Below are 27,956 nucleotides of genomic sequence, written 5' to 3' on the forward strand. Positions count from 1 at the left end.
TTTCTGAATGGTAAAATAAATCTCTATCAAGATAAATAAGTTCATAGTGAACTCTCCTTAGAAGGGGGTCCAGTATTGCTTGCTTTTAGTGTTGTCTGGAAACAAGTTTCTACTTATCCTCGATGGAATATTCGCAATGACCAAACTAATTAACCATTGTGGAGAATGAGCTGATTCCATAAGAAAGATCAGGCTAGAAAGTTTTAAACAATACTCTTGTTAATGCAACAAAAATATTCGCCATTTACCCAAGCATTCGCAATAGTTAAACTAATTAATTATTGGTGAGCATAAGCTAATTGACTAAAAAAATCAAGATAAAAACTGTATTAATTTATCAGATTAAGGTCATAGCCTCATGTTTTAATTGTGAACGCTGCAAAAATCTTCACGATTCACCTAAGTATTGCTTGGTTAAACTAATTAACCGTTGCGGGCCATGAGCTGGTTCAATAAAAAAAATAAGATAGAAATTCTACTTTTTAGTTTTTGAAACAAGGTCATAGCCTCGTGTTTTAAACAGTACTTCTGTTAACGGTACAGAAACATTCGGCCTTCACAGCAATGGACTATTAGCAGTGATCAACCTAATCAGTCATTGTGGAACATGAGCTTATTCGGTAAGCGAATAGAAAGGCTAATTTTTTTCTCTCAATAGAAAAAAATTCAGTTCGAGGCTGGGTGTATTTATTTCGCTCATGCAACAAAAATACCCAAATATGATAAAAAATTGAATTGATTTTATCTGATTTTTTTCCAAATAAACTTTGAATGACGCTATTAATTCACCGCCCCCTCCCAAAAAATAATAATAGTATTTAATATTAAATCGATTTAACAAAGATCCCCAGGAATACGAAAGAACGAAACAAATCAGGTTGTGTCTGCATAAATGCAACTCCACAAAGGTGTGCTTCAGTTTGTCATAGATTTTAATGTAATTTAGCCAATTTTGTTAGAAAAAGTCAAATAAAGTATATATGTTTTATTCAGCAAAATTTGGTAAACTTTTGCAAGAGATAACTTTCCAGCCTAAAATTAAAATTAACTTTTCACTCAAATATAAGGTGCATGCTCGATTAAACAGCCAAGCAGCCATAATTAATTTGAAAGCAATGGTCAACATAAGAAGTTTAGTGTTTAATCTTGCATTCATTACACGTGTATCCGGGATTTACCAGAAACATTGGATTAGGAAATGTTCTTTTGACACCCATAAGGTCAGAAATGTTTTTTGAGTTCCAAGCGACGCAGTTCTAAAGTTAAATTATATATAGAATGTACCTGCCTCACTTATTATAAAAGAAAGGCGTCCTCTGTGCCTAAAGTCTCGAGATCAACATGAAGAAAGCACTCTTTAAACATCAGAGTAGCACAATTGACTTCACTTGCCCGTATTTGACGGCAATCAAACAAAGAATTTGGGCTGCATCTAATAGAGAGCCTTTTGAATTGACTCAAAATTTTCATTTTTGCTTGGAGGTTGACGTACAACTCCAAGCAATTCTTTTTTACTTGTTGCACTTGGCATGCCAAGATAACAGGAGCTGGAGCCCCCCCCCCCTTCCGAAAAAAAACCCACGGGTCACCCGCCTGAGACTCTTAGGCAGGCCTATTAGGCCTAGGTCGCTCGTTCCCCTGCGAGTCCAGGCGACTTGGTGGTCATCTGTCAATCCTTAAACTTGGCCACCCGCCTGATACTCTAGGCAGGTGGTCCTATTAGGCTTAGGTTACTTGTTCGCTTGCGAGTCCAGGCGACTTAAAAGTCATCTGTCAATCCTAAAACTCATCTGTCACCACACGACATGCAGTAGACAATCTATCGACCTTGTAGAAAATCGTGCAATCAGGTAATGGTGTTCAAGCAACTAACAAGCGACTTCCAAAAACGAACAAACAAGTATGTGTCCAATAAGAGAGTCATATATACTCCTGCCATTTACCCGTGCCCCAGCCATTTAAACATTTGCCTCTCAATTACTTGGACTATCTGTCTTGGCTTTTCTCTGTCTACAATTAGCCATGTCTTGATGCAACCTACTGCAAAATATTGTACTTGATGATAACTTCAATGTATCTAATTCGAATCTGTTATAGTGTATGGACTTATATTTTAAGTGATGTGAAACATAGCTTTTGTTCATGTTTTGTGAATATTAACAATTTTTTTTAGTAATTACATTGGATTTTCTAGGTCCACCAGTGTTGTCAATCCTCTCGAGATGATGATAAAGATTTTGCTTTGAAAGACTTTTCCGGCCACCGGAACGGCATAGCATCGTTCAATTTGGAAAGAAAAGAAGACGCGTCTGGAAGCACTCTGAGAAAACTACTTTTAGCATTGTATATATTGTTTGTTAGTGCAATTGGAGCTGCCCTAATAGCCATGGTAGCGCTAAGTCCTTAGACTTTAGGCAAAAAAGAAATCTGACTAGGCCTACTACAGGAGCATTTAAGTGACTAAATTACATACATCTTGTGTTACGTATGTACCCATTGCCGTCCTATCTAGATACATTTTAAATTTCAGTGTAGTATATTAAGAGTTTGTAACGACTTACGTCTGCTAGACAGCCTTAGAGAATAAAATACATAAAGATAATCTTAGCTTAGGAATAAAAAAGAGGTGTATTTGAATAGGAAAAAACAACTGCTGTTTTTTTCCTTAGTCACAACTGTTAATATAAACTTAGATGAAATGACACTACTATATTACTAGTGACAAATAGCTTCCTCTAGATATCAGTATAGATAGAAATAATACTTATTATCAATTTCAATGATAAGCATATATTGGACAATAAAAATGTACATCATTACCCTAGTCTAAGAATCCATTAAGTCCATTCCAATGCAAAATTTCCAAAAAGAATCCTCCAGCACTTTATTATACTTTTTTAATGCAGAATCCAGTTATAACTTTTTTTTAGCTAGCCAGTATGAATTTTACTATAAATTACTTAAAGGCACTACATATAAGATAAATATAAAATAAAATAATTAACAACAAAACAAAAATAAATAATGACTGGAAATAAAAGAATTAGTTATATTAAAAAATTATAATTTTTATTTTATATCAGATTCAATAATATTGCTAAGTTATAATATTTAGAGAGAAAATCACAGTCTATTCTGAAAAATTCAAATTTTTTCCAGCTTAAACACTAGGACTGTTTAGGCAGAAACTTGTACTTTGGGAAAAAGAGCAATGGAAATATTTTTATTATATGCATTTGAAAGCTACTTTCTTCATATACAATTCAACATTGTTAACATGGTTCAAGATAACACAATTAAAATTAGACACTTGTTATGATCATGCGCTGCTTCATATTGACATAGAGTTGGGAACGGTAGGAATAACTGAACCTTAATGTGTCTGGACGTTCCTTAGCTCAAGAAGTACACAACTGTGCAGTTATTTTTTTTTGTAGATATACGATTTTTTTTGGTGAAATCGAGGTTCGGAAAATCTATCTGTCTTTCCCTGTTTTGGAAAAGGGAAAGACATTTTTAACTGCTGGAGTTGTGCTCAGTTGGGAAGCAATCAAACACAAAACATCGATACTAATATCACCCCTTCTGCCTCCCAAACTCAAATAAAGGGGCTTCAGCATCAGGTGGCAAAGTTCTATGAAAAGGGTATCAATGAACAATTACACGATTGTAGTCTCTCGACTCGAACAGGCACTATGCTCCGGTAGACTGCGGCTTTAGAATAGAGATTTTTAATGTTTATTTAAAAAAAAATATATATATTCCTCTCTTTTATTTCCAAAACATTACATACTTTCGGTACAGTTCACATTCTGGTAGTTTCTAGTTTAGTTTTAATCGGGATTCACAGGGGTACATAGCCGATCTACATTTGCTACAAACTGCACAAAATAATTCAACGTAAGTAAGCTTAAAGCCTCTTATAAAAAATAAAAAAAAATAAAAACGATTCAATGGTAATTTTGGATTTGAATATAGGAATTTTGAAAATTTGCTAGTCTTTAAGCACAGTGATAATTTGTAGAGAGGATTTAATATAAATGTGAATTAAGTCTAGAGCGCTTTCAAGTTATGGGCTCTTGAAAATTTGTAATTGAAACTAAAGGCCTGTAAGGCCTTGGTCTTTGCCCACTTTAGGGAAAAGGCTGAGGGTTTGTTGGGGACAAGACATTTTGAAATTGTTGTAACATTTAATTAAAAAACTGAGAAAAGTTTGGGTATTAAAATTTTGGAGATGTAAAAAAAGAATTAGTTCTGTTTTAGTACTGATTCCTCTATGTGTGAAGTCCTGCTAAGTCTGCAACTTACTTTCCTTTGTCATTTTTATTCTTAGGCATAAAATTGCAGTTGCTATGCTATAAAAAAAATTAAAGGATGCTAATAGTTATACAAGATTATTCCACACTGGAAAAATTATTTGTCAAATAGGCTATTTAAATGTAACTTTATATATCGACTATTATGATGTACATGCTTATCGGTGAGCATTCAAATAGTTCAGGCGTTTTTTTTTCTTAGTACTTGTACTTTGTCATGAAAATACTTGTTTTCCTTCACTGGGATTTCTTTTTAATATATAAAAAAAAACTATAGCATTGCTTGTATTTATTTTACTAGAATAATTCACGGTCTGTCAAACTTTTTTTTCAGTAATGAGCAAAAGGGTTGTAAGCTGTGTCATAACAATTTAGCAACGTTATTCTTAATCTTATACACTGCAAAATTTTGAATATTTTTTTGCTAAGTATCTTATTTCCGATATGTGTGCCAATCGACACAAGGAACTTATTCCTTAATTTCATTCCACAATCGATTTCAAATGTCCTAAGAACTTTAAGTGTTAATCGTCAGTTTTGGTACGTTTTATATTGCAATGCATCGATTTTCGGCTTAGTTTAGTGGATACATGATAAGTGAATATGTATTATATTGTACAGTGTCTAAAGCATTTTATTCACTCGTTTATGCTATATTTTTATCACTATTTTATTATCTTTTATCAATAAAAGACCCATCTTACTACGCAACAGTTTCTTTTATTGAATTTTCCCTTAGTTCTTTCATTCATGAAGTTGAAGATTCAGAGACGTCTTTTTTTTTATAACTAACTTCAAGCTGAGTGGGGGCTGTAAAATGTACAACAAGGACCAAATTTCATTGCACAATCTGTAGTAAGCTACGAATCAATACTACTGAAGTTTATTTCTACTCTTGCAAATTTTATCATTCAAACATAGATTGAAGGGTAATTCCAAGACGATGCCTTACCCCCTACGCTTAAATAGAAAAGAAAACTGGCCCAATTTTATCAAACTGCTGCATACAAATGACTACTCCAATATTCTCGAGATAACATACCCCTCCCAAGTCAGTAAATCAATACAAAGCAATACCTAAAATCCTATTAATATTCAGCAATCCAGTAAATCCCAATGGCGTCAATTCACAAAAATTAGGGGGCAGCATGTTTTTGTCGTTTTCCAACGAAACTTCAGAAAACGCATTCTTAGTGAAAATGCAAAAAGATTTTTTTTCAAAATCAATGGGGGGGGGGGAAAAATTCCTGGGCTTCAATGCCCCCCTCCCATTTGATGATAATAATCAGTCCCAAATACAAAATTAAAAGAAAAAACTACAAGTCAGCAAAACGTCCCGCCTCATCAGCCAAGAAACACAGAGGAATGAACAACATGATGGTGCAAGGAAATAGAAAAAAACAAGAAAAATCCATTGCCAGCAGCCCTGATGAACAAAAAAGAGCTGAGGCAAGAATGAAACTAGCTATCTCAGAAACAAAATAAAATAGGTTTCAGTTTTTAAAGACAACCGTTACAAGAGAAACTCTAGGAATTTCTGGACTAACTGAATCCCAAGGCAGCCTCGTCTAACCTGTGAACCTGATTCTTAGTTTTAAAGGAACTAATATTGGAGCTGATCAGGATAAAATTGAGTATCAAGCTGATTTTTTCTACTTCTTACACTTCAATTTCTGCTTATCCTTACACCCCAAGTTAGGTCAAACTTATAGAAAGCGGCAACTTGCTTAAGTTGGCCTTAATCTTAGAAATAGGTTTGAAAGAAACAAGATATAACCAGCACTTGCATTCTATGAATTACGCCCATTATGGCTGCAGCATGTCCCCATGGTTGTCAAAACAACGTATTTCATTCTTAAAATAAATTCTGGCAAATTTATACTCATCCTTCTTAACGGGAAAGGGTTATTCTCTTATCTGGAATCAATACACAAAATTGACACTGGCCCTTAATGTCATATCATGATCAAGCATACAGTCTAAGAGCCTCTTAAGAAGCTAGTCCATAGAAGAATTACACGATTTACACAGACGAACAATTTAAAACCAAATGAAAGAATAGGGTTTCAACAACTGAATTCGGCTACTAGTACCATATTCAGCTGCAGGAGATTTAAGTTCCTTTTGTCTATAGAACATTCAATACGCTTTTGAAAAACAACAGCTATTAACAATATTATTTGGGGTTATGAAAGTACAAAAACAACAATCCCTTATCCATAAATTTACCGGGTTTGGCTTTCCCGTAAGGACAACACAATTCTTACGTAGGCTCCTCAATGAATAAAGCCTTTTTTCTGGCTACGCCACTGTACTTTTTTTTTAACTTTTGAATGCAATTTTTTAACATTTCCAAGACAGATCCTTGTGATAAATATGGAGGGGATCTGAATCCTAGCCTACCTTCACTTGGAGGGACATATTTGAACCAAGTGGGTAATATGACTACCGAGGGGATGACATATCCCCTTTTATGGTGGAAACAGTAGTTTTTATCAGGAGAAGGCAGTTTTCAAAATCTAGAACATTGTTATAGTAAAAAACAACTCTAGAGTGTATAATATTCTCAATTATATTTCATAAATCCTATTTTAGATTGTAAAGCAAATAAACTTGAGAAAGTGCTGTATAAGGAGGCTGTTGCCCTCCCCCCTCAACTTACACTAAGATTTGATTTTTGTTGTATTTCAATGATTAAAGCATCAATCCTGTAGCACAAGAGTTACACGAACGTTCTTTCTGGGGGTGAAACTAGTTTATCTAGAATATTATTATGTGATCTCAGAGCTGCTGCAGGTATCTTGCTACTGTTAAAGTAGACATGTATAAAAAAAATAAAGAAAAACCTCAGGCCTCTTTCTTGTAATCTAAATATGTTCTAATGAGCAGGATACAAGAACTTGATGGCAAGTTAATTATAGTGTGGAGCTCAATAGACTGGTCAGCTTGAACTGTCTGAACAGTGAATATCGCAAAAAAAAACAGAAAAGAGATAAACAAAAATGAAGACGAACGAAGGAAATTTCGTAATTTGTTGACAGATTGGTGAAATCTCTGTTCTAGCGATTTCAGATATGTTGGAAATTCAAACTAACATTCACACATTTTAAGATCAACATGAGAAGCAGATATGGTTTTAAAAATTCAAAACTTCTGAATGCTGGTTACTGTTGCCATGCTTACGTGCTTTATATGATAACGCAATTACGTATTAAAGTTAGAATTGTGTCAAACAATAAATACCTTTCTGTTGTGCATTAAATTTAAATTTATTTAATAGAAAGCTTTATATTAGTTTATTTACGCTTTATAGCAACATTTTAGTTATGTTTTGTCTTTCATCAAAAGGTTCCAGCTATTGCCCTATATTGTATGATTGCATAAATTTGCTCTACAGAGAGTTCTCACTTAAATAATAAAAAACGATTTGCGACTCCCATTTAATTAACAGTTTAATGTTTTAATAGGGTCTTATTTATTTCATAGCTTTAACACTTTACAGAGCAACGAATAAAATGGAAAAACAACAGAAAAACGGAAGAGTCAGTAATTTAAACAATAATGATTGCATAATTCTCTTATTGTTTCCATAAAACTTTTGACTAGGGCACGATAGGGTAGTAATGTCTCCACTACCTGAAAGAAGAAAAAACATTGTTGTAATTTTGACCTAGACGTATAATTAGAGAAAGACACAAACATTTCTATCATAACTTGAAATGATTAAAAACTTAATGGATATCATTCAAGCTTTAATGTTTTCTGATTAATAGTTGAGTTTTATCATTCCCTATCGATTTTATCTGACTTCTTTTTTTTACAGAAATTCAGCCAAAGGCAAAAATGTCTTTTATATTTATATTCTAAGTGGCTTATACCACAAATAATCATGTTAGCAACTGTTTTATAGAGGGAGGTAACAGTGTGAGAAAACAAAATGAAATATTCCAACGGGATCTAAGAAAAACCAAGTGAATTCATTTCTTTTGTAAGATTACCGTTCCTGCAGAAGTTTTACTCAATGTAAGCATTCTCTTCACCAAGAATTTGCATGATAATCAAATTTTTCAAAGTACAAAAGACATCAAAATGGAAACGTTTTTGCCTATTTCATCCATTTAGGTCTATTCACAGCTAAAACTTGCCATTTTCTAAGATTTCTAACATTTTTATTTTGGTTGTTTAAAAACTGTCAAGTTTTCATATTGTCGTCAGTGTTGTCACATTGAACCAATAAAATAAATATGCAAATATTAAATTTGACAACACTTTTCTACTACTACTACTACTGCTAACAACTCACCGCAGCACCAAGCCGCCGGAGGCCAACACAGTTACGCCCACTCCTCCTTCATTCCAATCTATTCAAAGCCTAATCTTTAAAACGGTTCTTATTTCCATTAAATCTTTCTTTATGACATTCTCCCACCCCAACTGCGGACGACCTGCTTTCCATTTAGCCCTAGGCAGTTGGCCAATAAGCACAATCTTTGACAATATGTCATCCTTCATCCGCAGAACGTGTCCTAGCCATCTCAACCTTTCTCTCATTATAGCCCTAGAAATCGTAATTGAACCACATTTTTCGTGCAGCCTACTGTTTGAAATACGGCAGTAACCCGGGTACCCAGAAGAATCCGTAGGCAATTTCTCCGGAAAACATCTAGCAAATCTTCATCCGCTTTTTGGAGCGCCCATGCTTCAGAGCCATATTTGCCCACTGTCATCACTGTAGCTTCCAATATTCTGTTCTTGGTTTGCAGATTTATCTTCCTATTCTTCCTTCCAAGCTTTTTTTAACTGTGAAAAAACACCCTGAGCCTTGGCTACTCTACTTGTAACATCTTCACTGCTCCCACCGTCTTTACCAATAATACTACCAAGGTAAGTGAAGCTATCCTCTTGATTAATCTTTTTGTTACTCAATGTCACCTTTACATCTTTACTTATTCCTAGCCTTAGTAACTTAGTCTTCTTAACATTTATTTTCAAACCTATTCTAACACCCTGAACTCGCTTAAGACAAAATCAATCCATATCATCCATATAAAGGGGGATAGAATACAACCCTGCTTAGCTCCTTATTTAATACAAAACAAGCTGCTAACCTGATTTCCTACCTTAACCGTAGCAATGTTATTCCCGTACATAGCACTAATCACTTTAATATATTTGTCTGGTATACCATACAAGGATAAAACCTTTGCAAAAGCTCTTCTGTCAGCTGAATCAAACGCTCATAATCTATAAAACTGAAGACCAAGGGTGTTTGGCACTTTTCAATTATTAACTTAAGGTGAAAATTTGGTCGACACATCCTCTACCTTTTCTAAAACCGCACTGTTCTTCTATTAAGACTTTGTCTACGGCATCTCTCAGTTTAAAGTATAATACTACAAAGTAATTTGCTACCTACAGAGATCAGACTAAGGCCTAAATAATTACCACACTCACTCTTATCAGCTTTCTTATACAGTGGTTTAATTAAGGTTTTCATAAATCACTAGGTACCTCCTTTTTTTCAAAAATCATTTTCAGAACCTTTAGTAGTTTATTTCTAACCTCAGAGCCACCATATTTGAGAAACTCATTTACCACACTATCAGCACCTGGAGGCTTCTTATTTTTTAATCCTTTTAGTACTGTCGCTAATTCTACCTCACAAAACAAATCTTCCTTCACATCAAAAGTATCACAAACTTTTTCATTTTCTTCTATATCTTTTCCTGCAACTCTATCTCGATTTAGCACATTCTCAAATTTTTCTGCCCATCTCTCTTTAATTATTATCACTAATTACTAATTTCTTATCACTAATTGTGGCCCCGTTTCCATTTTTAACTGGGAGAAGTCTAGAATGACTACTCCCTCTCAGTTTATTAAAGTACTAGTACAATATTTTACCACACCTCCTTAGTTCATACTTTAATGCTTTCTCCACTTTCTTTACATTCCTTTTGTTTTCATATGATCTATCACTCAGATAATTCTTGTACAAACCTCTTCTCCTCTCTATTAAACATAAAATTTCACTAATATTCCTCGCTGCGGTCCTAACTTTCTTCCCTGAGACATCATCAGCAACTTCACAAATTGTTTTCTTACATTGTCATATCTTCCACATTGTCAAATTTTAAAATCTCCAGTTTAGTATTCAACTATTCCTCGAAAGTTTCTGTCAAATTTACATCCTTGAGTCTACCAACATCATAACATCCCGGGAGGTAGTTACCCTTCAAAAATTTCAGCTTTAAAGGAATCCTAGACACTACCAGATGGTGATCTTTACTTTTAACATCAATAACAGCGCCCCTATATACCCTAGTACCTTGTATTGATCCTGCCAGTCTTCAGTTTACAATAACATAATCAGTAAGGTTTGCTGTCTTACCATCAAGTGAAAACCATGTTAACTCTATGTGCCTTTTTACGACCAAACACCGTATTTTTTGTAACTAGATTGTTATACCAACAAAATTACAACAGCCTGTAGCCATTGCTGTTTTCTTTTTTAACCAAATTTACCTAGGCTATGATACGATCTATTCCTATTTTTACCAACCTGTGCGTTCAGATCTATTCACAAAATACCATATGTCTACCTGGGACCCTGTCTATTTGCTCCTGAAACTGTAAGTAAAATTGTGTTCGTAAAAAATCACACATTAACAACCTGTTGATTCTCAAAGACAATTTAAAGGACTTTCAAAGGGAAGTGGCACCGTCCTTAATCTATTTGGTCCCATATGCTTTTAGTTTAGTGTTCGCTGATTCTTCACCCACGTTTCTTTTCTTTAAATTTGGCGCTCGCTGCTATCAAAAACTGCCAAGTGCATGTGGACTGTGGTAGTCTTTTTCCTTAAAATTGAATTGACAATTCTTCTTAATTCCTAAGGGCATATACGGTTGTATAAGCTTCCATTTAGCTAATTCAAACAAGCAGGTTTCATTTCCACTGTCCTTGGTACTATTATAATTTATTTATTCCGCTTCTTCTTAAAGATCAATATCAGTCATAATTAGTGTTGAAGTTTGTGACACATTTAATATTTGATTTTACCACATTTTTTCGCTTTTTTAAATTAATTCTGAAATACTACAAACAAACTTTAATGTTCACAATACCCTAAGCTACTTTGAAATCTTTAGAACGAAATAACTGTGGACGATAGAAAAACGAATTTTTGAAAAAGAACACCGTATCGTTACGGTTTCACACAGTTTAATTGCTAAGAAAATCAAGAAACTTCCAGATTTTGTCTTGCACTACTTGTGCAAACTTCCATTTTGGTTATCAAGTAAATGCTATTGAAATTACCACTAATACAGCCTCAACAGCTATAGTGACCTATTGAATAGAAATTGTCTGCAACAAAATTTAAACTTGAATTATAAAAATTACAACTATTAGCAGAGCCTGTCGGGCGACAGGCATAAAAAGGAAAAAATCACTAACTCAAAGCAGTATTACAAGATTCAAGAACAGTCAGTGAACTTTCTAAATCAATGGACCGGTAACCTGCTTTGACCTGCAATTTCGAAGAAACTTGTACCACCTTTACTCAACGCAGTATTAAAAAAATTAAAGAATAGTTAGTTAAATTTTTAAGTCAATGGACCGGTAACTTGCTTTGACCCAGAAGTGATTATTTTGTTTAGTATAAAAGCAGTTTGTTTTAATTTTGATAAGTTAGTAACTCTACTGATGATGATGACCGATTGTGTCATCGAAACATTTAGAGTCTTTGTTTTGTATTTTCGTTTCATTATCTAATAAAATAACCTATCCCTATTTGGAATTCTTATTGATTTCGTCAGAGAAAAGACAGTGTGGTCACGGAGAATAATAGTAACGTCGTATATATGGGGATGAAAGACCAACTTCAGAATCAGCAACATTTCATTTGCTATCAGAAGAATAAAATGATAAATTTAGCACCTGTAAATTCAGCATTATTTCATTTTTAATCAGAAGAATGTTCAAAGCAGCATTACAAGATTCAAGAACAGTTAGTGAATTTTCTAAGTCAATGGACCGGTAACCTGCTTTGACCTACAATTTCGAAGAAACTTGTACCACCTTTACTCAACGCAGTATTAAAAAATTCAAGAACAGTTAGTGAACTTTTTAAGTCAATGGACCGGTAACTTGCTTTGACCCGGAAGTCATTATTTTGTTTAGTATAAAAGCAGTTTGTTTTAATTTTGATAAGTTAGTAACTCTACTGATGATGATGACCGACTGTTTCATCGAAATATTTAGAGTCTTTCTTTTATATTTTCGTTTCACTGTCTAATAAAAGGACCTATCCCTATTTGGAATTCTTATTGATTTCATGTTAGACTTACCAAAACAGCGCATAAAAAAATATCACAAATGTAATGAAACTTACTGACTATATAATGATAAATGTTCTCACGATTGTTTCAAAAACTAAAAACTCGTGATAGGCAAGGAGTTACCAGCATAACCAATTGTACAGGTTAAACTAAGCCATTATCAAACTAAAAGCATTTCCAGTAACAAAATAACTTTTCAAAAGCTACCAAAACCTAACGTCAATATTTAACATGATATTCATAATGGAACTAAGTAGACCATTAATAATAATAACTCACTTGACAGGAACATCTTCGTGATTTAGCTTCCACCACCTCCGAGCTCATCTTCGTATTGCTTCCTGAAACAATCTCCTACTGGGAAAAAGTCCCAGCTTCTTTGCTGATACATGTTCCAAACATAGGTTTCTTGACCAGTGTATTCAGTATCTGGCTTATTAATCAAGTGCATTAGGAAGAAACTAAAACACATTGTTAAGGATCAATTATTATTCAAAGATCTAAATAGTCTAAGCCAGTGATTTATCAAACTAAAAGGTTTCCTGATCCTGGAAAACGTCTCCCAAGAAAAAACTAGCTCTACAACATAGTGTTCCTAGAAGAATTGTTAGAACAACCCAGTGTTCTGACAAAAAATCCTACAAATAAGATATTTTTTATAGTACAATAAAATGTTTCATTGGTAAAAAAATTCGTAAAATGTTTAAATAATTTTGAAAAGTTTTAAACAATTTGCGGTAACAAACTGTAGTTAAAGAGCAGCTCCTGCTAATACTAATAGAAACTAAACAAACAGAAGCCTTGGCAAATTATATACATTAAAACATTACAACTTCAAACTGAGGATTTCAGAGAACCCTGTACAGATGTTTCAAGCCCCTATTAAGAAAATACAAAACTTAGTATTTATTATTCGAGAAGATTGTTCATGGACGCGTGATTATTTGTTTGGGATTTTGTTTGTTTGTTTTTCCGGGGTAATAGTATCGAGTCAATGTCCTTAGGATATCGAAGGAGGATCCATATTAACGAAAATTGGAAGTTCTATTGCCCCTTAAGTAGCAAAAGCAATCACACCGCAGCAAACTGGCATTTTATACCGTTTTATGGTTCAAAATAACAATTTCGGCCAAAAGAGGGTTAAAATACAATCTAGTGAAAATTTTGAAACAGCTAATCGATTTACAATTACTGATAGGCATTATACTCCGCTTCCCAATTTCAGAGGCTATAAGATAGAACAGTGGCGCAATTTTTTTTTTTAAAGCTACATGCAGTCTATACAAAATAAACGGTTAATTTAGAAAAACAAAAAAACAGCAAAGCTTCATCTAACTGAGTTTATTGATTTGAAGCTTCATAGAACTTATTTACAGATGTGCATAAGAAATTCGGGAGGAGGGTCAGTGGACATTTCTGTGAACGAGGGGGGGGGGCAGAAGCCACAAAGACCCAAATCAATAGATTTTTATTAAGTATCCAGATATATATATATATATATATATAAAATAAGAGAGGGATGGGGAGGGAGTTATGATGTCTCCCGAATGTACCTTCATTCTGAGTAGCATTTTCCTACTAAGGCTGTAATATGGGTATTACGTGGTGACAGTCTCCTCTTAAAGCCAAACTATTTAAGTGTAACGTGTATTACATAGGTGTGCTTGCCTGAAAAGAAAGGTGAAAGGAATTCCCTTAAAATTGATACTCCAGACACCTCCCTAGAAATATTTTAACGACTTCACTTTTTCGGGGAAGCTCACCATTTAGAGATGGTCGAAGTCCTGATGAATAAGTATTAAACATTAATTGACAAAAATAGAATTGGAGGAAGGAGGAGAGAGTAAGAGAATCAATGTAAAAAACTGTAATCAAAAAGTAACCCTTGTCAATAGAAGCGAAAACTCTAAAAACAAAGTTTGTATTACAATATTTGTATCAAGAGAACCTAATACCCATGTGTATGCTTATTTTAAAGATGCACAATTAATTAATTATAAATTTAATTATTACAGGTTATTTGCATCCGAAAATTTTCATAATTTCAGAAAAACAGTCTTGATGAAAATCTAAGAGAACCCAAAAGCTTCTGTCTATGAAAATGCAAAAAACAACAACTTTGGCCTGCCTAGGGCGGAAACTATATCGCTTAAAAATTCAGAGAACTACTAAAAGGGTCATTACCTAATCTACCAGTCTCAGAGATCATTCTGGTGCGTGGTGTAACACTCATTCCCAGACATTCATGCAGTCTATAAAAAAGTACTTCTTTTATAATCCCCCCCCCGCGGAAAATTCTCCCCTCATATAAAATTGAGCAGCCAAAGAGAAAGCAACAGAATTCAGGTAGAATTTATGTTTTAGAATACCCTATAGTATTTATTTTTATATCTTATTTCCTTTTAATTTTTTTCATATTTTTTGGGGTTGAGTTATCATAGCAGGGTAAGATAATGCTTAGATAAAATAACTTGAAAATATGAAATTAGTGGCAACTATAGAAGTTGGCCCAAGATAGAAGTGCACAGAGATACAGGCTGGGACTAAGAAACTTCCCGTGGACTTGGCCTGGTACAGACGCATATAGTAAATGACACCAGTTAACCCCTTGCGATCGAGAACGTGTCTATTAAGCGTACATCGGAAGGGTTTCCTGTCTAATTTACCTTCAAGTTGCTTTTTTTTAATTCAATTTAAATAACACATTGCCAAATTTCAAGTCAGAACCAAGAAAATTTAAGATGGACACACTTCATTATTTCAAATAAGATAGCAAATTATTTTCTTTAACCTTTACCTTATCCTGCTAATGATAACTCAACCTCCACCCCCCCCCCAAAAAACACAAAAAAGAGTTAAAAGAAATAAAATAAAAAAAATAAATCCTATAGAATATTCTACACCATATATTCTGTCAGTATTTCGGAATATAGGTGAAATATCCCAGAATTCATTCTTTTCTTCATCTTTTTTTTTATTTTTCTTACTTTCCCTTTGGGTTCTCAATTTTATACGAAAAGAGAAATTTCGAGGAGGGATGATTGTCTGTGAGAGGGATGGGGTATTTTCCCGGTGTAATTGTCCGCGGGGAGGAATTGTCCGCGAAAGAAAATTCCATGGGGAATTGTCTACAGGGAAAATTTCGGGAGGCTTTTTTTATAGACCGTGTATCCAATAAACTAAAGTATATAGAGGAGTATCACATAGTTGTACCCCAGCTTTAACAATAGAGGGCATCGGATTCTTTTATGGGGAACAGAGGTACCTAAGACCTCAAATAAGTGTTTCTAGGCCAACATTTTCAAACTTTGAATGAAAAGGGCTACAAAACAACTGGATGAACAATCACATGAACATAAACTGAGTTGAACAATAGTCTCTGACCTCCCTTCTTGAAATAATATTTATGCATGATTGAACATATGAATGAAAATAGGATGAAGCGTGCAGTATGGCTGCAAAGTGCAACTGCAAACCCTCTTATTGCGGAACTGATAATTTAATTAGGAAAATCACATTTTATTTTTAAAAGTAAATACATCAAATGAGCACTTTATATTTAAGTATCTTAATGGGAGTGTTGAACTTTTAATATACCAAATGATGGTTCAAGAGATTTAGCCCCCCTCATATTAAGGGTAACCCTAGATATGGTATTAAAAACAAACTGAAATTAAATAAAAAATAAGTGTGTTTAAATGAAAGTAAAGAGAAACATTGAGACTTAGAACGAACAACAATTATTTTACACACGAGCCTTTCATCCCCCTCAACAACCCAATTTTTACGCTATTTCAAGAACGAATTCTAATAACAAGGGTAATGAGAATGATCCATGTTTGCATATAACATTACAATTTTATGTTGTGAAAGGTAATCAGTAAGTAATAGTAGGAGGGCCATAATATCTCCGACCCCTCGCCCCTGCTGCCACCTACAACTTTTTTACATAATTTATGCATGTTTTTATGGTTTTTCTCACTGAGAATGAAAAAAACAGGATTTTTCTCACTTGAAAAAACATGGTTTTTCTCACTTTTTGTTTTTTTTTATGGTTTTTCTCACCGAGAATGAAAAAACAGGATTTTTCTCACTTGAAAAACAGGATTTTTCTCACTTTAATGAATGTTTTTTGGATGCCAACAAAAATTGCTGGATGTAGACATAAGTTCAACAACAATTGCTGGATGTATACATAAGTTCATCAAAAAGTCCAGGAGAATTGTCTCCGGGCGAAGTTAATTAATATCTTTGGTTTTCGTTCAGGAGAATTGTTTCGGGGCGAAGTTTATTAATGTCTGACAGATGATTTCAAGGTTGACTGATTTGTTGGTGTTCATCCAGGAGAATTATCTCCGGGCGAATGTTTTGATCTTAGAGATGAAGAGATTAACGCGGGAAAGGGTTTCCTAGGAATTTCAAATGTGACAGCGCACGGATGCCAAAACAAAAGGAACACGCATAAATTACGTTTAGGGATTATTTGGGCGAAACCGTTTTAGGCATTATAGGGATTATTTGGGCGAAACCATTTTAGGCATTTTAGGTAATTATTTGGGCGAAACATTTTTAGTAATTTTAGACGATTATTTTAGAAAAAAAAAGCGGAACTTTAAAAATCTCAAAAACTTAAGGTCATTATATAATTCATTTTGTTTTTTTTTTTTCAAAAAAATTGGCTTAAACAAAATCGGAAATTTTAAAATAACAAAAAATGAAAGTCATTAAATAATTCCTTTGTTTTTTTTTTTTAAACACGATTGTTTGAAATAAAAGCGGAACTTTTAAAATCACAACAACTGAAGGTCAGTAAATAATTCCGTTTTTTTTGTTAAACACGATTGGTTGAAATAAAAGCGGAACTTTTAAAATCACAACAACTGAAGATCAGTAAATAATTCCGTTTTTTTTTTTGTTACACACGATTGACTGAAACAAAAGCAGAACTTTTAAAATCACAACAACTGCAGGTCAGTAAATGATTCCTTTGTTTTTTTGTTAAACACGATTGGCTGAAACAAAAGCAGAACTTTTAAAATCACAACAACTGAAGGTCAGTAAATGATTCCTTTGTTTTTTTTTTGTTAAACACGATTGGAATAAAATAATGATAAAGAAATAAGTATTAAAAGTAGGATAAAGATAAAGTTTTAAAGAGATTTGAGAAGTTTTAAAAGTAGAATAAAGATACAGTTTAAAGAGAATGGAGCAGCCAAAGGGGAAAGGTAAGATGATTAATACAGTTAAAGAAAATGAAGTGAAGGGAGAAGGACACAGTCTACCTATTAGTATTTTTTTTGTAAAGGTAGAGTTTTTCATTTTTTTCTCTTTTTTTTTTTTTTTTTTTATATTGTTATTTTGGGGGATGGGGGGAAAAGTAAATTATATATCGGGGGAAATAAAGGTTGATGAAAAAGGATTTGAACAAGTGTAATTTAAGGTCACGATGGAAGGGGTGCCCTAAGGGGGAAGGGCAGCCTGATATATCGGATGAACCTAAAAGGTTTATGAAATTTGAAATGTAGTATACCTCTATTTTTATAACCTGATATATTTTTGAATGCTCAATTTTATATAAATTTAATATATGGATTTTTTTGAAGAAGTTTTTTTTAAGAAAAGAGTAGGTGACGTTAAATAAATTATGAGATATTGTTAAAGAAAATTTGAAAGTCACCGAGAGGAGAGGAGGTGGGAATAAAAAAAAAAATAACACGATTGGCTGAAATAAAAGCTTAACTTTTAAAATCACAACAACTGCATTTCATTCAATGTTTAATTTTTTTTTTTCTGTTAAACAAAATTGGCTTAAACAAAATTATAACTTTTAAAATCAAAACAACTGAAGCTCAGTAAATAATTCATTTTTTTTTTTTTTTAAACACGATTGGATTAAATAAAAGCGGAAATTTTAAAATCAAAAAAAATTAATTTAATTAAATAATTCATTTTTTTTTTTTTTTAAACACGTTTGGATGAAATAAAAGCGGAACTTTTAAAATCACAACTGAAGGTTAGTAAATAATTCCTTTTTTTTTTTTTTTTAAACACGATTGGCTGAAATAAAAGCGGAACTTTTAAAATCACAACAAATGAAGGTCAGTAAATGATTCATTTGTTTTTTTGTTAAACACGATTGGCTGAAACAAAAGCGGAACTTTTAAAGTCAAAACACCTTAAAGTCATTAAATAATTCCTTTGTTTTTTTTTTAAACACAATTGGTTGAAATAAAAGCGGAACTTTTAAAATCACAACAACTAAAGGTAATTAAATAATTCATTTGTTTTTTTTTGTTAAAATATATTGGATTAAGAAAAAGTATAAATTTTAAAATCACAACTTATGTTCAGTAAATAATTCCTTTTTTTTTTATTTTTATAAACGATTGGCTGAAATAAAAGTGGAATTATTAAAATCACAACTGACGGTCAGTAAATAATTCCTTTTTTTTGTTAAACACGAGTGGCTGAAATAAAAGCGGAACTCTTAAAATCACAACAACTGAAATTCAGTAAATAATTCCTTTTGTTTTTTTTGGTAAACACGATTGGCTGAAATAAAAGCGGAAATTTTAAAATAACAACAACTGAAGGTCAGTAAATAATTTGTTTTTTTTTTTTGGTTAAACACGATTGGATTAAACAAAAGCGAAAATGTTTAAATAACAACAAATTAATGTCATTAAATAATTCCTTTGTTTTTTTTTTGTTAAACACGATTGGCTGAAAAAAAAGCGTAACTTTTATAATCAAAACAACTGAAGGTCATTAAATATTCCCGTTTTTTTTTTTGTTAAACACGATTGTTTGAAATAAAAGCGGAACTTTTAAAATCACAACAACTGAAGATCAGTAAATAATTCCGTTTTTTTTTTTTAAAAACGATTGAATGAAACAAAAGCAAAACTTTTAAAATCACAAAAACGGAAGGTCAGTAAATGATTCCTTTGTTTTTTTGTTAAACACGATTGGCTGAAACAAAAGCATAAATTTTAAAATCACAACAACTGAAGGTCAGTAAATTATTCCTTTGTTTTTTTTTTGTTAAACACGATTGGAATAAAATAATGATAAAGAAATTAGTATTAAAAGTAGGATAAAGATAAAGTTTTAAAGGGATTTGAGAAGTTTTAAAAGTAGGATAAAGATAAAGTTTAAAGAGAATTGAGCAGCCAAAGGGGAAAGGTAAGATGAGTAATAAAGGTAAAGGAAATGAAGTGAAGGGATAATGAGACATTCTACCTATTATTATTTTTTTTTTTAAAGGTAGTTTTTTTCATTTCTTTATCTTTTTTTTTTTTTATATTTTGTTATTTTGGGGATGGGTGTAAAAGTAAATTATATATCGGGGGAAATAGAGGTTGATGAAATAGGATTTGAAGAGTGTAATTTAAGGTCACGATGGAAGGGGTGCCCAAAGGGGTGCCCTAAGGGGGAAGGGCAGCCTGAGATATCGGATGAACCTAAAAGGTATATGAAATTTGAAATGTAGTATACCTCTATTTTTATAACCTGATATATTTTGGAATGCTCAATTTTATATAAATTTAATATATGGATTTTTTTGAAGATGTTTTTTTTAAGAAAAGAGTAGGTGACATTAAATAAATTATGAGATTTTGTTAAAGAAAATTTGAAAGTCACCAAGAGGAGAGGAGGTGGAAAAAAAAAAAAAACACGATTGGCTGAAATAAAAGCGGAACTTTTAAAATCACAACAACTGAAGGTCATTAAATGATTCCTTTATTTTTTTTGTTAAACAAGATTGGCTGAAAAAAAATCGTATATTTTAAAATCGCAACAACTTAAGGTAATTAAATTATTCATTTTGTTTTTTTTTGTTAAAAACGATTGTCTTAAATAAAAGAGGAACTTTTAAAATCACAACAACTAAATTTCATTAAATTATTCCATTGTTTTTTTTTGTTAAACACGATTGGCTTAAATAAAAGCGTAACTTTTAAAATCACAACAACTGAAGGTCAGTAAATAAGTCCTTTTTTTTTTTTTTTTTATACACGATTGGCCGAAATAAAAGTGGAACTTTTAAACTCACAACAACTTAATGTAATTAAGTGATTCCGTTTTTTTTTTTTTAAAACAATTTTGTATTAAACAAAATATTAAATTTCAGAATATAATAAAATTAAGTTATTTATTAAACTTATTTGTTTTTTTTTTGTTAAAATCTTTTTGCTTAAATAAAAGCTTAAATTTTAAAATCACAACAACTTAAAGTCATTAAATGATTCCTTTTGTTTTTTTTGTTAAAAACGATTGGCTGAAATAAAATCGTACATTTTAAAATAACAACAACTAAAGGTCAGTAAATATTTCCTTTTTTTTTTTTTTGTTAAACAAGATTGGCTTAAAAAAAACGTAAATTTTAAAATCACAACAACTGAAGGTCATTAAATAATTTATTTTTTTTTTTTTAAAAACGATGGGTTTAAATAAAAGCGGAACTTTTAAAATCACAACAACTTAAGGTCAGTAAATAATTCATTTTTTTTTTTTTGTTAAACACGATTGGCTGAAATAAAAGCGGACCATTTAAAATCACAACAACTGAAGGTCAGTAAATAATTCTGTTTTTTTTTTTTTAAACACGATTGACTGAAATAAAAGCAGAACTTTTAAAATCACAACAACTGAAGTTCATTAAATAATTCATTTTTTTTTTTTTGTTAAACACGATTGGTTGAAATAAAAGCGTAACTTTTAAAATCACAACTGAAGGTCAGTAGATAATTCCTTTTTTTTTTTTTTTTAAAAACGATTGGCTGAAACAAAAGAGGAACTTTTAAAATCACAAAAACTGAAGGTCAGTAAATAATTCCTTTGTTTTTTTCGTTTAACACTTTTTGTAGAAATAAAAGTGTAACGCTTAAAATCACAACAACTGCAGTACATTAAATGCGTCCTTGTCTTTTTTTAACACGATTAGCCTAAACGAACGCGGACCCCTATAAAAAGAAAAAAATAAAGTTATTTAAGCGAATCCTTTGTTTTTTTTTGTTAAACACAATTTACTGTAGAGATTGCAATCATCGTAAAATCACAAAAAATGAAGGTCAGTAAATGAGTTCTTTTGTTGTTTTTGTTATACACGATTGGCTGAAATAAAAGCGGAACTCTTAAAATCACAACAACTGAAGGTCAGTAAATAATTCCTTTAATTTTTTTTATTAAACACGAATGGCTGAAATAAAAGCGGAACTTTTAAAATCACAACAACTGAAGGTCAGTAAATAATTCCTTTGTTGTTTTTGTTAAACACGATTGGCTGAAATAAAAGCGGAACTTTTAAAATCACAACAACTTAAGGTCAGTAAATAATTCGTTTTGTTTTTTTTGTTAAACACGATTGGCTGAAATAAAAGCGGAACTTTTAAAATCACAACAACTGAAGGTCAGTAAATAATCCCTTTGTTTGTTTTTGTTTAACACGATTGGCTTAAACAAAAGCGGAACTTTTAAAAACACAACAACTGAAGTTCAGTAAATCATTCATTTTTTTTTTTTTTAACACGATTGGTTTAAATAAAAGCGGAACTTTTAAAAACACAATAACTGATATTCATTAAATAATCTCGTTGTTTTTTTTTGTTAAAAACTATGGTCTGAAACGAAAGAAAAACTTTTAAAATCACAACAACGGCGAGTTAGTAAATAATTCCTTTGTTTTTTTTTTGTTAATAACGATGTGATGAAATAAAAGAGGAACTTTTAAAATCACAACAACTGAAGGTCATTAAATAATTCCTTTTTTTTTTTTTTTTTAAACCCAATTGGCTTAAATAAAAGCGTAACTTTTAAAATCACTACAACTGAACGTCAGTTAATAATTCCATTTGTTTTTTTTTGTTAAACACTATGGGCTTAAATAAAATCGGAACTTTTAAAATCACAAAAACTGAAGGTCAGTAAATAATTCTTTTGTTTTTTTTGTTAAACACGATTGGTTGAAATAAAAGCGGAACTTTTAAAATCACAACAACTGAAGGTCAGTAAATAATTCCTTTGTTTTTTGTTAAACACGATTGGCTGAAATAAAAGCGGACCTTTTTTAATCACAACAACTGAAAGTCAGTAAATAATTCCATTGTTTTTTTTTTGTTAAACACGATTGGCTGAAATAAAAGCGGACCTTTTAAAATCACAACACCCTAAAGTCAGTAAATAATTCCTTTTTTTTGTTAAAATCTTTTGGCTTGTACAAAAGCGTATCTTTTATATTAACAAATTATTTTTATTAATTCAGTGCGGTTGTTTTTATTGTTATACACAATTGGATAAAAGATATGTGGAAATCTTAAAATCACAACTGACGATCTTTGATTAATACCTTTGTTTTTTTTTGTTAAAAAAGATTGACTTAAACAAAAGAAGACCTCTTAAAATCACAACAACTTAAGGTCGGAAATAATTTTCCTTTTTTTCTTTTTAAACACGAATGGCTGAAATAAAAGCGGACATTTTAAAATCACAATAACTGAATGTCAGTAAATAATTTCTTTGTAGTTTTTGTTAAACACGATTGGCTGAAAAAAAAGCGGAACTTTTAAAATCACAACAACTGAAGGTCAGTAAATAATTCCATTGTTTTTTTTTGTTAAACACGATTGGCTGAAATAAAAGCAGAACTTTTAAAATCACAACAAGTGAAGGTCAGTAAATGATTCTTTTGTTTTTTTTGTTAAACACGATTGTATGAAACAAAAGCATAACTTTTAAAATAACAACAAATGAAGGTAATTAAATAATTCATTTTTTTTTTTTTTTAAACTCTTTTGGCTGAAAAAAAAGTTTACATTTAAAAATCAAAAAAAATTAATGTCATTAAATTTTACCTTTTTTTTTTTGTTAATCACTTTTGGATTAAACAAAAGCGGAACTTTTAAAATCACAACAACTGAAGGCAGTAAATGATTCCATTTTTTTTTTTTGTTAAACACGTTTGGATTAAAAAAAAGCGTAACTCTTAAAATCACAACAACTTAATGTCAGTAAATAATTTATTTGTTTTTTTTTTGTTAAACACGATGTGCTGAAACAAAAGAGGAAATTTTAAAATCACAACAACTGAAGGTCAGTAAATAATTCATTTGTTTTTTAAACACGATTGGCTGAAACAAAAGTGGAACTTTTAAAATCACAACAACTGAAGGTTAGTAAATAATTCCTTTTTTTTTTTTTTTGTTAAACACGATTGGCTGAAATAAAAGCAGAACTCTTAAAATCACAACAACTGAAGGTCAGTAAATAATTCCTTTATTTTTTATTAAACACGATTGGCTTAAACAAAAGCAGAACTCTTAAAATCAAAACAACTTAAGTTCAGTAAATAATTCATTTTTTTTTTTGTTAAACACGATTGGCTGAAATAAAAGCGGAACTTTTAAAATCACAACAACTGAAGGTCAGTAAATAATTCCTTTTGTTTTTTTTGTTAAACACGATTGTCTTAAAAAAAAGCGGAACTTTTAAAATCACAACTGAAGGTCAGTAAATAATTCCTTTGTTTTTTTGTTAAACACGATTGGCTGAAATAAAAGCGGAACTCTTAAAATCACAACAACTGAAGGTCAGTAAATAATTTCTTTGTTTTTGTTAAACACGACTGCGGGCGGGCCCCCCTCCCCCCACCCCCGGGGCCACGGGGCCGAAAGCCGGCCACGGGTGGGACCCCCACCCCCCAGGTTAGGTTAGGTTACCTAACATTTCTAGGGTTAGGTTAGGTTACATAAAATTTCTAGGTTAACTTACACAAGGTTAAGTGGGACCCGCGGGGGCGAATACCAGCCGCGGGTGGGACCCCCCACCCCCTCCAGGGACCCGGGGGATTTTCCGGCGAGTTAGATTAGGTTAGGTTAGGCTAGATTAAGTTAGGTGCGGTTAAGTTAGGTTAGATTAATCCCCCGGGTCCCGGGAGGGGGTGTGGGGTCCCACCCGCGGCCGGCATTCGCCCCCGCGGGTCCCACTTAACCTAGTGTAAGTTAACCTAGAAATGTTATGTAACCTAACCTAACCCTAGAAATGTTAGGTAACCTAACCTAAACTGGGGGGGGGGTGGGGGTCCCACCCGTGGCCGGCTTTCGGCCCCCTGGCCCCGGGGGTGGGGGTAGCCGCCCGCAGTCGTGTTTAACAAAAGAAAACAAAGGAATGATATTATGACCATCATGTTTTTTTATATCAAAATTGCAGCTTTAATTTAAGAATCTAATGTTTAACAAAAAAACAAAGGAATTATGTACTGAAATTCAGTTGTGAGTTTAAGGTTTCCATTTTTATTTCAGCAAATCATGCATAACGAAAAAAAAAACAAAGGGATTATTTACTGGCCTTCAGTTGTGATTTTAAAAATTCCGCTTTTGTTTCAGCCACTCGCGTTTAACAAAAAAAAAACAAAAGGAATTATTTACTGTCATTCAGTTGTTGTGATTTTAAGAGTTATGCTTTTTTTTAAGCCAATCGTGTTTAACAAAAGAACAAAGGAATTATTTACTGACCTTCAGTGGTTGTGATTTAAGAGTTCCGCTTTTATTTAATCCAATTGTGTTTAAAAAAAAATAAAGGAATTATTTACTGACCTTCAGTTGTTTTGATTTTAAGAGTTCCGCTTTTATTTCAGCCAATCGTGTTTAACAAAAAAAAAACAAAAGGAATTATTTACTGACCTTCAGTTGTTGTGATTTTAAAAGTTCCGCTTTTTTTTCAGCCAATCGTGTTTAACCAAAAAAAACAAATGAATTATTTACTTTTGATTTTAAAAGTTCCGCTTTTGTTTCAGCCAATCGTGTTTAACAAAAAAACAAAGGAATTATTTACTTGTGATTTTAAAAGTTCCGCTTTTGTTTCAGCCAATCGTGTTTAACAAAAAAAAAAACAAAGGAATTATTTCAGTTGTTGTGATTTTAAAAGTTCCGCTTTTATTTCAACCAATCGTGTTTAACAACAAAAAAAAAAACAAATTAATTATTTAATAACCTTAAGTTTTTGTGATTTAAAAAGTTTCACTTTTGTTTCAGTCAATCTTGTTTAGCAAAAAAAAAACAATGGAATTATTTACTGACATTTAGCTGTTGTGATTTTAAAAGTTCCGCTTTTTTTAAATACAATATTGTTTAAAAAAAAAAAACAATGGAATAATTTACTGACCTTCAGTTGCTGTGATTTTAAAAGTACCACTTTTTTTCAGCCAATCGTGTTTAAAAAAAAAAACAAAGGAATTATTTACTGACTTTGAGTTGTTGTGATTTTAAAAGTTCCTCTTTTATTTCAACCAATCGTGTTTAACAAAAAAACAAAAGAATCATTTACTGACCATGAGTGGTTGTGATTTTAAAAGTTCCGCTTTTATTTCAGCCCATCGTGTGTAACAAAAAAAAAGGGATTATTTTCTGACCTTCAGTTGTTGTGATTTTAAAAGTTCCGCTTTTATTTCAGCCAATGGTGTTTAACAAAAAAAAACAAAGGAATCATTTACTGACCTTCATTTGTTGTAATTTTAAACGTTCCGCTTTTGTTTCAGTCAATCGTTTTTAACAAAAAAAAAACAACAATGGAATCATCTACTGACCTTCAGTTGTTGTTATTTTAGCGGTTCCGCTTTTATTTAAACAAATAGTGTTTAACAAAATAAACAATAGAATTTTTTACTGACCTTGAGTTGTTGTGATTTTAAGAGTTCCGCTTTTATTTCAGTCAATCGTGTTTAACAAAAAAAACAACGGAATTATTTAATGACTTTCAGTTGTTGTGATTTTAAAAGGTCCGCTTTTATTTCATACAATCTTATTTAACAAAAAAACAAAGGAATTAATTACTGACCTTCAGTTGTGAACTTTAAATGTCTTATTTTATTTAAGCAAATCTTGTTTAACAAAAAAAGCAAAGGAATTAATTTATGACCTTCAGTTGTGATTTTACTAGTTTCAATTTTATCTCATCTAATCGTTTATTACAATAAAAACAAAAGGACTGTTTTAAAGAAATAAAGTTGTGATTTTAAAATTTACACTTTCATATCAGCCAAGCGTGTTTAACAAAAAAAAAAAGGAATTATTTACTGACCTTCAGTTGTTGTGATTTTAAAAGTTCCGCTTTTGTTTCAGCCAATCGTGTTTAACAAAAAAAACAAAGGAATTATTTACTGACCTTCAGTTGTTGTGATTTTAAAAGTTCCGCTTTTATTTCAACCAATCGTGTTTAACAAAAAAACAAAAGGAATTATTTACTGAACTTCAGTTGTTGTTAATTATGGAGTTCCGAACTCGTTACTGCCAAACGCTTTTAACAAAAAAAACAAAAGGAATCATTTAATGACCTTACGTTTTTTTGATTTTAAATTTTACGATTTTGTTTCAGCCCATCGTTTGTTAAAAAACAAAAAAAACAATGCAATTATTTACTGACCTTCAGTTGTTGTGATTTTAAAAGTTCCGCTTTTATTTAAGCCAATCGTGTTTAACAAAAAAAACAACAAAAGGAATCATTTACTTACATTCAGTTGTTGTGATTTTAAAAGGTCCGCTTTTATTTCAGCCAATCGTGTTTAACAAAAAAAAACAAAGGAATTATTTACTGACCTTCATTTGTTGTTATTTTAAAAGTTCCGCTTTTATTTAAACCCATCGTTTTTAACAAAAAAAAAAACAATGGAATTATTTACTGACCTTAAGTTTTTGTGATTTTAAAAGTTCCGTTATTATTTCAGCCAATCGTGTTTAAACAAAAACAAAGAAATTATTTACTGACCTTCAGTTGTTGTGATTTTAAAAGTTCCGCTTTTATTTCAACCAATCGTTTATTACAAAAAAAACAAAGGAATCATTTACTGACCTTCAGTTGTTGCGATTTTAAAAGTTTTGCTTTTGTTTCAGCCAATCGTATTTAAGAAAAAAAGAAAGGAATTATTTACTAACATTTAGTTGTTGTGATTTTAAAAGTTCCGCTTTTATTTAAGCCAATCGTGTTTAACAAAAAAAAAAAAACCAAAAGGAATTATTTACTGACCTTCAGTTGTTGTGATTTTAAAAGTTCTACTTTTGTTTCAACCAATCGTGTTTAACAAAAAACAAAGGAATTATTTACTGACCTTCAGTTGTTGTGATTTTAAAAGTTCCGCTTTTTTTTCAGCCAATCGTGTTTAACAAAAAAAACAAAGGAATTATTCACTGACCTTCAGTTGTTGTGATTTTTAGAGTTCCGCTTTTATTGAAGCCAATCGTGTTTGACAAAAAAAAAACAAAGGGATTATTTACTGACTTTCAGTTGTTGTGATTTTAAGAGTTCCGC

The 27,956-nt window shown here is 31.7% G+C and overlaps 2 protein-coding genes across 2 annotated transcripts in view; one reads left to right on the top strand and one right to left on the bottom strand.

The window, feature by feature from the left end:
• Positions 1-5,027, top strand: part of LOC148949345 (ferric reductase 1) — a 141,935-nt gene extending 136,908 nt beyond the window's left edge. The window contains exon 12 of the mRNA XM_089093381.1: positions 2,195-5,027. Coding sequence (XP_088949507.1) covers positions 2,195-2,407 — 213 coding nt within the window. The 3' untranslated portion in view covers positions 2,408-5,027. The remainder of the gene's footprint in view (positions 1-2,194) is intronic.
• Positions 5,028-7,767: 2,740 nt separating this feature from the next.
• RyR (Ryanodine receptor) overlaps positions 7,768-27,956 on the bottom strand; it is a 602,377-nt gene continuing 582,188 nt past the window's right edge. The window contains 2 exon segments of the mRNA XM_089093383.1: positions 7,768-7,952; positions 12,936-13,117. Of these exon segments, the coding sequence (XP_088949509.1) occupies positions 12,958-13,117 (160 nt within the window). The 3' untranslated portion in view covers positions 7,768-7,952; positions 12,936-12,957.

The sequence above is a fragment of the Artemia sp. Qi Xiang Cuo genome, chromosome 8, assembly GCF_049724085.1.
Source record: "Artemia sp. Qi Xiang Cuo chromosome 8, ASM4972408v1, whole genome shotgun sequence".
In the NCBI taxonomy this organism is placed as follows: Eukaryota; Metazoa; Arthropoda; class Branchiopoda; order Anostraca; family Artemiidae; genus Artemia; species Artemia sp. Qi Xiang Cuo.